Raw genomic sequence first — 11,207 nt, 5'->3', positions numbered from 1 at the left:
TAGCAGAACTCAGCGAGGAGCAGAAGCAGATCCTCTTCTATAAGATGAGGCAGGAGCAGATCAGACGGTGGAAAGAAAGAGAAGCTGCTGCAGACAAGGTTTCAGCAAAGAAGCCAGTGCCAAAAAAAGGTAAGAACTTCCTGCTCTGGCCCAGATCTGACCAAGTCCACTGCACTCTAGAAATAGGAGCTAACATGTTCCCTAGAGCAATTTTTTCTCCCCAGGACACATCATAATTGCATTTCCAAACTGTAATTAAGCCCAGCTCTGATGGGGTAGTTTTGGCCTTGCACACAACGGTTTTATTCTCTGGCCCCGATGCTCTTTTCTTAGCCAAGTTTCTAAAACCCCCTTCCTGAGAAGGCATGGTTTACTTGTCTCCTAGAGCAAGAGCCTCATCTCATCCCCCCTCGCTCAATGGGGGTCTCTGAATCTATCTATAACATAACCTTGGACTTGAACACCTCTCCTAGGTTGTCAGCAACATACAGGAGTTTGGTGAGTGCTTTTACATGGGCTGAGGCACCAAAACGGTGCCTTTAGACCTGAAGTCCCCTGTCTTTGTAAGGATTACATAGCATGCTCTCTTCTAGGACTGCAGCACTGTTCTCTCAGCTCTTTCTCACCTGCTCTGTTTGCAGATAGCTCACCCCTCGCCAGTCTCTGTACCAAGGGGTTGGGGAGGGCAGTGGCAAGGAAGTGGAGAAAGAAAAGAAACAGTGACATCCCTAGCCTCTAAAATCAAAAATGTCTCCTTCACTGACCTGGCTGCAGTACCATGAAATGAAAAGGCAGGTGTGTCCTGTGTCCCAACTGTTTTTTTTCCCATGTACCGCTGCTTTTGGAAGGGTACTGCCAACAGCAGCAGCCAAGGGACACAGGTCCTGCAGACAGCTGCTGAGCAAACTGTTTTCAAAAAAGCCACTTCTTTTCCAGCCAGCACGAAGTCTGTACAATGGAAGCTAGGTGCTGACAACGATGTCTGGGTGTGGGTGATGGGTGAGCATCCTTCAGATAAATCCTATGCAGCCATCTGCGAAGAGATCCAGGCACAAAGGGCCAAGCGGTTAGCAAATGAGCAAGGCAAGGAGGCCAGGTAAGCACCCTTCCCTTGGAGGACTTGGGGGGTGGACAGGGAGGAAAATACGTTACTAGAAAAGGGAGGCTGCGCTCTTCTCCGGGGACTCTCTCCTCTGCTCTGTAATTTTTTCTCCTCACCAGGAAGCAAGCAGACAAGTCCAGCACTGCCACAGAGAGTAACACTAATCTTTTTGTAAAACCTCTTTTCTTTCCTTTGATGTAAAGCTTGGGGCTGGGCGCGGTCATCACTGTCACACTCTACTTACAGAGTAAAGGCACAGGCTTTCTGCACATAATACCAGGAGAGACCAACTTCAGCTTGGGGGCTGTCCCAGCTCCTCAGTCTCCCAGGATATCCCAACTGTGCAGTAACTTCACAATATCACAGGAAATGGTAACTATTTCTGCAGCAGGCCACGTGTTTGGATTGCACTGATTCACCAACAGGTGCCTGCCTGCCTACAGCAGACCAACAGTTACTCACAATCACAATGAGTAACTAATTTAATTATTCCATCTACCTGATTTGGAGACACAACAGCTGCATGCAGGCACACTGCTCCATCACAGCACTACTTTGCTTATGTGTAATTTCCTGTGAGATGTTTATAGAGAGCAGAAAGTCACTCCCTGGTATTCCTAAGAACTGTCCCTTGTGTTTCAGAGAGACAGACTGTGCTGTAACACAGTCTCCGCAACCACAGCCACAAGTCCTGGGTGAAACAGAAGTTCAGGGAAAAAATAAAAACACTGTAGAGGAACAGAAAGAAGAGTCGAGAAAAAACACTGCTGGTACAATTGGGAAAAGCCAGGAGCTCAAAAAGGTAGTTTTCCCCTTTTTTCCACACTAATCATGATCATTTGCTTTGAGATCTAGGAAGTGCAGCAAATCCTGGTTGCTTTAAATAGAAATCTGAGAGAAAAGCCAGCTGACAATTAAGGCTTTTCTTCTGTACTTCCAGGACAAGCCATACTGCTACATCCTTCCTTAGGAACTAGAAGGTCTACATGCTATTGTTAGCTGGGACAGATCTGCTCAGCACCACTAGCTACTCTCAATTCCTTTGCTTCCATTCTCCACGGATAAAGTGAGGGTCACAGTAATTTCTTTCCTGCTCTGTGTCAGTTTGGACTGCTTTTCAGACAAGACCAGGGCACGCATCCCAGGATGGCCCTCAGATAAATCATCTACTTTCACAGAAGATGAGATGAATGTAGTTCCACCAGTATTTTCTAACATATGTATCCTCAAGTTCCCTCTTTTGTTGTCTTTTTTCTTTTTTCTTTTTGTCTTCTAGAGAAGATGACAGTTTATAAACTTGACAGCATAGGACAAGTCCAAATGCAGTAACTATAGTACCAGCATCTCATCTTTACTGATGTATTTTATTACAGAAATATTTTTCTCCAGTAATAAATATATTCGTACTGTTTAACTAGCTACAAAAAGGCATTTGCAGAGAACTGAGATTAAAAAAAAATAAAAATTAGCTACCAATGTAATCACAGTTGAACAGAAAAGTCCTGCCAATTCAACGGGAGAAGTCCAATTTCATTCTGTGAGGTTTTCATTCCACCTTTCACTGCTAACTTCCATGAGTGTATATTCCTCTATTAAACAGCCATGCCATATTTCAGCATAAAAGCATTATAACTGAAAGCTGGGTTTGGGTCAAATGCCTCTCCCCCTGCTGCCAATATACTGAAGGGAATTTGGTGGCTGAGTGGCTGTCTCCATTATCAGATGGTTCTGAATCACACAAGGTTTTTTTCAGCACTGTTTGCTTAAGTTGAGCCACTATGTGGGAGATCCTTTTTTTTCCCCCCTCCCTTTTTTAAAGAAAACTATTAGTCAAAATTAACAAAAAAAGAAACCCCAACACCAAATCAGCCAACTAAAAATCCCACTGCCAAAAATACAAAACCTTATAAACTTCTGCAAATTTGAGGGGTTTTGCATATTTTACTTTCTGTTTTCTGTCACTGTATTATAAATAAGTAATTTTCCCAGATTTCTGATGTTTTTGCTAGCCAAAGGGAGGATACAGACTGCAGACCCAGATGTTGCATTTTGTAAGCGCGGAGAGGAAGGGGAGCTTTCTCTCACCTCCCTTGTTATATTGCTTTTTCTGTACCTGAGGGCTCTGAGCATTGTGCTTTGCTGCAGAGGCTGTGGGGGTTGATCTAAGCTGCTTCACTCAAGTTTTAAGTTCGTAGTTCTTTGTTTAGGAGATGGAAATTGGAAACCCAGGTTTATATTGAATATTAGCTCAACAGGTGATGGAGAAAGCAAAGATGTCCTTGGTAAGCAGTTTAGTACAGCTGACTTATTACTCATTGTACTGTGGGAGGCAGTCTGGGTCAAACAGGGAGGTGGGTGGGTGTTTGCACAAAGACGAGCCCCATCTTTTCCTAAAAGACAGGTCTCAGCTGCTAGCACAGCCAGACTGGTTTTAGGAAAGAGAAAACACAAGACACAAAGCTAGTTGGGTAAGCCAGACAAGCGGCTGTTTACAGTAGTCAGCTAAAGCAGCAAATGAGCAAAGGCAGGTAGAGCTGTAGGTGGCAGGTTCTGCTAGGGCTTGATTTACAGAGAGAGAAAGAAGGGAAGCTGTCTGCTCCCTGGGACCACTTGAGAGTGTCACTTAGCAAACATAAGCAGACTTGGGATGATTCTTGACACCCCTGACTCTTTCTCCTGTGGCACATTAGTTTTAATATGATGAAAAAACTATTTTTGTCTGAGAAAACTGGCAACATTTGTTAACATAGAAGTCACATTACTCCTTCTGCACTGAACTCCCATAGTCCAGCCACTTGCATATGCAGGAAGTGAGACTGAAGCGTACCTCAAGTCCTGGGCACAAACAAGATGCACTCTGGGAATGCTTTGCTGGTGCATATCTCCAAGGGTAAAGCACTCTCAAGAGTCTTGTGCTTTACCTTGGAGGAGAATGAAAAGGAGAGAGTAGCTGCTGCTTGGGATCAGCTCTGAAAATGCAGAATGCTACTGCCTGCCTTACTGGGCTCACCAGAGAAATCTGTGAGGAAAGAGCAGTCTGCAAAGCACAAAGCATGGAACTTCAACAAAAAGAGCATTCCAAGCTATGGCAGCCCACAATCTCCACCTGCAATCATCCAGGTTTTTGTCAAGAGCACATCCCAAAAATGAGTGAAAGTCCAAATTTTGCTTTTATTTCTCACTGCTCTTTTCCTCTGCCCAGAGGGAAGCCCGGGATGTTCACCAGATGCTGGCAGACTGCCAGATGAGGAAGGGTGGCTTCTCACAGGTAAGTTGCAACCTAGGATGCTCCTGACTTTGTGTCAGATCCAAACATGATCTTTAAGTCCCAGTCAGCCTGAGACTCATCTGAACCAAGGATGTTCACCTCTTGGCTCAGTTCTGCCCAGTACCGCCATGCTCTTCTAGAACAAAGCAGGCCAGCCTGGCAAACTGGGGAATAGCATGTGAAGATGTTTCAGATCATTTCTGTTTTGCCCTTCTTTTTCTTTCGTAACCTGCAGTAAAGGAAGAGGTTCTGCATGTTGAAATCAAAGGGATTCATAACCAAGAATGAAGTCCGTAGTTTTTCAAAACTAGCTGAAAAGCAGGGCTAAAGCTAGCCTGGAACAAAGCACTGAACATACTGTTTCTTTCACAGATGAAGGGAGGACGCAGGAGAAATTCAGGAGAAGAGACTACAGTCCCGCTGAAGGCAATATCCCAAAGCCACAAATGCTCAGAGAGCCAGAAGGTGGTGCAGAAACCCGATGAGAATGAGCCTGAGTGGCAAGAATCCTGTAAGATCTTAGGATGACCTTTTCCTATAGGCCTTGAGAAATCTTAGGGCTCTGTGTGGTCACGTCAGTCATTCCCTTGCAAAACTGGAACTCTGTATTTTTCAGTTAGTAGGTGGAAAGTACTGCCAAAAAATACAGAGCTGCATTATCAGAAATTTTCCTATGTCCACACAGCACTGAAACTAGTGCTGGACAGTGAATTGGCAAATTTATCCTACACAAAATTCTCCACTTGTAAATATTTCCCATTTTCAGTCTTCTCTGTATTTTGATTAAAGAGCTCTTGTTTTTGATTGAAAGCTGATAGATTTAAATAATAATCGACAACATCAAGCAGAATGAGTCTTGCTGGCATTTGACAGCCCTCAGATACCCTATGAAAATAATAACAGATGGGACCCACATGAGTGTAGCCACGGTAATTCATTTTAAACTAAAAGCAGGCCTTCGGCAGAAATTTGCAGTAACCACTGCTTGTGTGGGAAAGAATTATAAGTAGTGAGGATGAACCAAAAATGATTATTTCAAAAGCTCTTAGTTCATAGCAAAGGAAACTTTTCAAACTTCAGAAATCAGTGGGAAGGGCTTTTACTACTCAGTAAAATTCTGTACTGTGCAGAAGATCAACACAGGGCCAGGGTAAGGCTCTTTCTTGCACAACAGGACAGTATTGTGGAGAGGTAAGCTGATCTGAGACCTCGGAAATAATATGAAACACGAAAGAATGACATTGCATGAAACACAAAGGGCCACTCCAAATCTCCCTGCTTCCTATCCTCCCTTCCTCAAGGTTGGACTTGATCTTGAAGATCTTTTCCAACCTAAGCAATTCTGTGATTCTCTGCAAGGCACAGTCCTCTCATCTGCTTCCCTTTTACACAAAAAAAAAATCTCATTGATCCAGAGGCCCTGCTGCATCTTCTAATATAAAGAATCCAACAAACAGGATCAAAAATGACACAACAGTATGAGACTTACAGTAACACCTACCACTGCTGCCAAGTATGTCCTGAACCCTCTACTTAAGTTACTACAATGACTACATTTCCTTCTAGGATCTCTCATAGTAACCACACATCTCAAAGCTCAGTTTTCAGCATGACCTGAGTAAAAAATATATTCAAGTTGATTCCTTTTGAGGGAATCTCGCTGTGCAGCTTTTTCAGAGACTTGAAAAAAGGGTCACAAGCTTAGTATGCAGACAATAGAGAAATACCCTGCCCCTCTGCTTGCCTTTGTTTCCATCCAGGTTTAAGTTCTGCTCCTCACGTCTTCCTTTCCTAGGGAGAAGGAAAATTGAAGGCAAACTTAATGCTTTTTTTTCCTAATTCCTTCCCTACTCTTCAGTAGATGGCAATGCTGTACTACCATTTGTCTTCACTTCAGGCCAAGGCTTCTGTTCTTCTAATTAAAAAAAATGAATTTGATTACAAAAGCACAGAAAGTACTAGCCTAACTCAGGCTGAAGAGCTGGTTACTCAGCAAAAACAAAATAATATCCAGCCAATTTCTCTACTCCACAGAAGAGTCACAGCAACACTCCCTTCCCTTTGTAAAGCCCATCAAGATTTTCAAATCCTTTAGAGGATCCATTTGTGGTCATTTCAGCAGTTTTTCTGCCTCCCCAGTCTGCTGGAAATAGAAACAAAAGTTTTTGTTCATGTATTGCTGTGGCTTTTCCAACATTATTTCACCGCATGCAGCGTAAAATCTCTTTTCCTCCTGATCTTTATCAAAGTTAGATGGATTGGGGCAAAATTCCTGTCTCAGTGCACAAATTAAATTGAAAGGCTAAAGGGCCACTTGCTTCTTCCATCTTCCTTTCTCCCACCCTCTCCAGCCTTTGAAGAAAGGCATACTTGTACCATTTATAATTAAGTGGGGATTTTAATTTGACAAAGTAATTGTGCTTTTTCCCCCCCATTTCATTCAAAAAGTCTATGGGTCAGCTGAAAACATTTTCTTATCTTATTGAATAACTGTTCCTTCTTGCTCAGGTCTCTGCTCATACAAAAGGCATCACAGAAATACATGTCTGAATCAAGAGTCACATGAAACAAAACCAAGTCATTTCTAAGTACAAAGATAGAACTCAGATTTTTATCCATTGAAGAAATAAGAACTGGGCTCTTTTAAATAGTAGCTGCCAAAAGTGGTGTGAGAGAGGTGACAAGTATTCTCACAGATAAGTGCATTACAGTGGCCAGAGTAGCTGAGCCACTCAAGACTTGCAGGGAAGATAAACGACTTCCAATACATGCAATCTAAGATGCCTGTTTGAAAATAGAGGAGGGGAAGTACTTCAGTTCCAGAGCTCCCTCCCTCCGTAGTAACACCACTTATGCCTAGTGCTGGGGCACGGAGAGAACCTCAAAGATCTGAAATGCATTATTCTTCAGCTCCAGCAAGCAGAGAGATGGCTAAGCAGAAGCAAGTTCAAAACTTGCCTGCTTGTTCGCTCCTGTATGACTGCTTTTCTGTTCCAGTGCGGAAATCCAAGGCAGCAGATGAGAAGAGACGCTCTCTTGCGCGGCAGGCCAGAGACGACTACAGGAGGCTTTCACTGCAGGGAGCCCACAGAGGGAAGCAGGCAGACATATCCAAGAATGCCACAGCGGGAGATCGGCGGCCGCTCCAATACCCTCCTCTCCCACCAAAGCCTAAACTTCCACCTCCTGTGATGGCGAATGGCAGAGCAGTTAGGTGAGAAAAACATGCACTGTTCAAGGAAGGGGAAAGGGGATGGGATTCTTCTGCTCTGGCAAGGGCTGGTTGAGATGGGGAAGGCCTGTTCTCCTCATGGAGAGGAAACACTCCACAGGGAAAAATAAGAAAGCTAAACTATATTCCAGCGTAGGGTATAAAGACTGCGACAGAGCTGTTGATCAGTGATGAGGTATATTTGTTCACACCTGGAGATTAACCATCAGTCTGGGATTCTCACTGACATTACTGTTCACTAAAATAAACTCCCATACCAAAAACTCCATTTCAGTGACAAAACTGAGACAGTTCCTAATAGGCTGAACAAAAAAGCAATTCTTGCCAGGATCCAAAAGCTGTCATTTCAACTTGATACACAAATCACTGTCTTTTGTAACAGGAAAGAGGCAATCCAGAGAACAATCTCCAGTTCAGCTGAACAAAGCATCATCAAGTGGTTCAAAGAGGAGCAATTCCCCCTTCGAGCTGGGTATCAGAAAACCACAGACACGATAGCACCTTGGTTTCATGGTGAGTCCTGAGCGCTTTTGCCCCAACCCAACCTTTTAAGGAGTTGTTTCAACTAAGAGGGCTGCTATAACAGACTGATCCCATGAACTTTTTGAAGGTAGCTAAGTTTTCAAGTATGTACAATAGTTTGAATTTCTCTAATTATGACAAACACCAAGCTGAAGTCTTAAGAGTGAAAGCCAGATCTCGACTTCTCACAGCTAGTTGTAACAAGCCTAATATGCTGGATGTAGAACAGTTAGCACAAAGTACAGTTAGCTTGACACCACAGTCTGCTACAAGCAATGGCAGTTCCTCTCTTGGACTGCTGGGAAGAAAACATGCAGGGGATAGAAGCATTGTGAATTAGTTTTAGAATGGTAAAGAAGGTTTCCTGGTAGAATTGCTCCATCTGCTCCTGAACAAATGCTTTTCTCACTTCAATTCTGTGTTGTGGCTTTGAACAGGTATCCTAACCTCTAAGAAAGCAGAGGAGCTTCTGAGTAAAACAGTGCCGGGGAGTTTTTTGATCCGTGTCAGTGAGAAAATCAAAGGCTACGTGCTTTCCTATCGGTCTGCAGAGGGATGTAAACACTTCCTTATTGATGCCTCCAGTGATTCCTACAGCTTCCTTGGAGTGGACCAGCTACAACATTCAACACTGGCTGACCTTGTTGACTACCACAAGGTGACGGTCTAGCAATGCATTCATTAACTATTTTTTATGTAATTGCCTCAGGGCACTTCAAAATAAGAAGGATCAGATTCAGTTGTTATCATGTGGTTAACTAGTCCCATTTTATTTCTACTGGGTATTCTATGTGATGTTCCAGAAGGGTATGTGTCCGCCAGTGGGGACAACCAAATACATCACAGATGTCTTAGACTTGAATTGCTCTCCCGTACGTGGGCAGAACACCTTGTACAGGGCTCAAGTTACTACACATTATTTAGCAGAACTGCTGATAAGACAACAGGTGACAGCATTCGGACTTGTTATGATTTTCTCTGTAGTTGTGGAGTTCCAGCAATTTCAATAAATAGAAAATAGTTCACCTCCAGCTTAAGAAAGCAAGAGAACGAGGTATATTTATAATTTCAAAGCAGGCAAGGTACATGGATACGGAGCAAAGGTAGCAAATAATGGAAGAGAAGGAAGAAGGCTGTCAGGTCCTTATGACAGTAACATCAAGTGTTTGCTGGCACTGACTACAGTTGCATAGGCTCCAAGGTCCAGACTGTGCATTCATTTACTGTAAGATCTGTCCAGAGACAGGACAACCATTTTGCCAAAAGGTTCACATAAAATTTATGCTTCTTTTAATTAAGTGCCTAGCATAATGTAGACGTGATTAAACTAAAATGGTTTATGAAGAAAATATCTATGCCCATCTGCTATGTGCAACTCTCTCTGGGCTACTTCATCCTGCTTCTTGCATAGGTTTCACAGTCCAGGCTGAATCTGTTGAAAGCAGGAGTTAGACAACTTACTGGCACCAGAGCTGGAAAATTTAAAGCCTGGGTGTGGATGCCTGTATTAAAAATAGAGTCACACCCACAGTCTGCAAAGAATCCTATGGACTCTACTATACTACAGCAGATGTGTGTGGGAGCAGGGCAAACCTACCTGGCTAAAGTGCTCCGGTAGGTTCTGCTCATCACCCACTGGGTAACCATGAAAGAAGGCGAGTTCCCACCATACATCTACTACTGGGATTGAGAACAGGATGGGAAACAGAAACATGGTTTCCAGGGAATTCTCGTTAGAAACAGGCTAGCCAAAGCAGAAGGCACATACTCACTTGCAGGATCCACTCCCACCCCTTTCACAAACACAACTCCCGCTTGTGGGCACCCCACCTGCACTAGTGCAGCTGCAGCAAGCTTGCAGTCCTGCTAACTTGCATGCCACACAATCCTCACACCAGAAGTTCCTAGGCAGGACAGCATTTCTCACCGTAGAAGCTGCTTATATTACAAGATAAGCATAGCTGTTTCCAAGACCTACCAGAATCATGTCACTGGATTACCACACCAAGCACAAACATTTTCTTGAAGGCAGAAACCAGCCATGCAAATCTGCTTCCTGAATTCCCAGGGCTCTGAGACATATCACACATTAATAGGTCCACAGTAATGGAGTGGCAATATATTGGGATATTCCAGGTATACTGGCCTGTTTGAAAAGTGTTTAATTGTATTCTTTGTCAACAGGATGAACCCATCACTTCTCTGGGAAAGGAGCTGTTGCTTTACCCATGTGGTCAAGAGGACCATGAACCAGATTACATCTCTCTCTTTGAGTGAAACTCCCAGTCTCATTACGTAGCCCCGTACCGCTTTAACCAAGACTGCACTTCAAACTGGAAGCGGCTGATGCTTACCTGAAACTTGCCATAAGTGCCTCTATTTCAAATCCTTCTCAACAAAGCAGTGGGAAAATAAGTGCTGTCACACAGGCTTATTGTTTCAACAGAGTTAAAAGATGCATCAGCCCAGCAAGCTACAGAACACCCAGATACATCACGCGTGTGGATTAGACGATGAAGTATCAGTTGAACAGAGACGGATTAGACGATGAATTATCAGTCGAACAGAGATTTTTGCATATTTCCTCAGGGATATCTGTGTTCAAGCTGCGTTTTGCTCTTGAATGCAAGGTTGCCTGCTGTCCGGGAAACAGATTGGTACCTAAAATCGAATGAGATCATAGCTTCCTGAAGGCACCAAACAACTTGGAGAAGTGAATCAGCCTTGATAGTAATTTGTTTAATGTGAAACAGTGCTGTAAAATGCTGTGCCCTTGGAATCAAGGATGTTCAAGTAAAACATCCAAGCATACCCATGGTGCCCTTGGTGCCTTTCAGTGAAATGTGTTCTCTGAAGAGGGATTTTTATGAAAAATACATTTTAAAGATTCCTTGAGCATCTGAATATAGACTATGAATATAGTTTTCTAACCTGTATCTAAATCCCACACTGGCCTTTCTGCCTAGAGTAGGATTAACCTTTTGCAAGGAAGTGGAGAAGGGATGCAAGAATTTGTTAGTAAGAACTGCATTCACAGAGCCTAAATAACGTAAGAAACAGGGCCTGTATCAGTATTAGTACAG

General features: G+C 43.4%; 1 protein-coding gene across 1 annotated transcript in view; it reads left to right on the top strand.

The window, feature by feature from the left end:
• The window catches only part of SH2D4A (SH2 domain containing 4A), a gene marked incomplete at both ends in the record, with an annotated part of 11,123 nt that extends 722 nt beyond the window's left edge, over window positions 1–10,401 (top strand). Inside the window, 9 exons of the mRNA XM_079534662.1 lie at window positions 4–129; window positions 937–1,096; window positions 1,745–1,904; window positions 4,305–4,370; window positions 4,743–4,881; window positions 7,368–7,584; window positions 7,985–8,115; window positions 8,562–8,782; window positions 10,309–10,401. Coding sequence (XP_079390788.1) covers window positions 4–129; window positions 937–1,096; window positions 1,745–1,904; window positions 4,305–4,370; window positions 4,743–4,881; window positions 7,368–7,584; window positions 7,985–8,115; window positions 8,562–8,782; window positions 10,309–10,401 — 1,313 coding nt within the window. The remainder of the gene's footprint in view (window positions 1–3; window positions 130–936; window positions 1,097–1,744; window positions 1,905–4,304; window positions 4,371–4,742; window positions 4,882–7,367; window positions 7,585–7,984; window positions 8,116–8,561; window positions 8,783–10,308) is intronic.
• Between the last annotated feature and the right edge of the window lie 806 nt (window positions 10,402–11,207).

Source organism: Tetrao urogallus, assembly GCF_951394365.1.
Source record: "Tetrao urogallus genome assembly, chromosome: 4".
Classification (NCBI taxonomy): Eukaryota; Metazoa; Chordata; class Aves; order Galliformes; family Phasianidae; genus Tetrao; species Tetrao urogallus.
The sequence above is the reverse complement of the archived record's forward strand: the minus strand, read 5'-3'. Positions and strand labels throughout refer to the sequence as shown.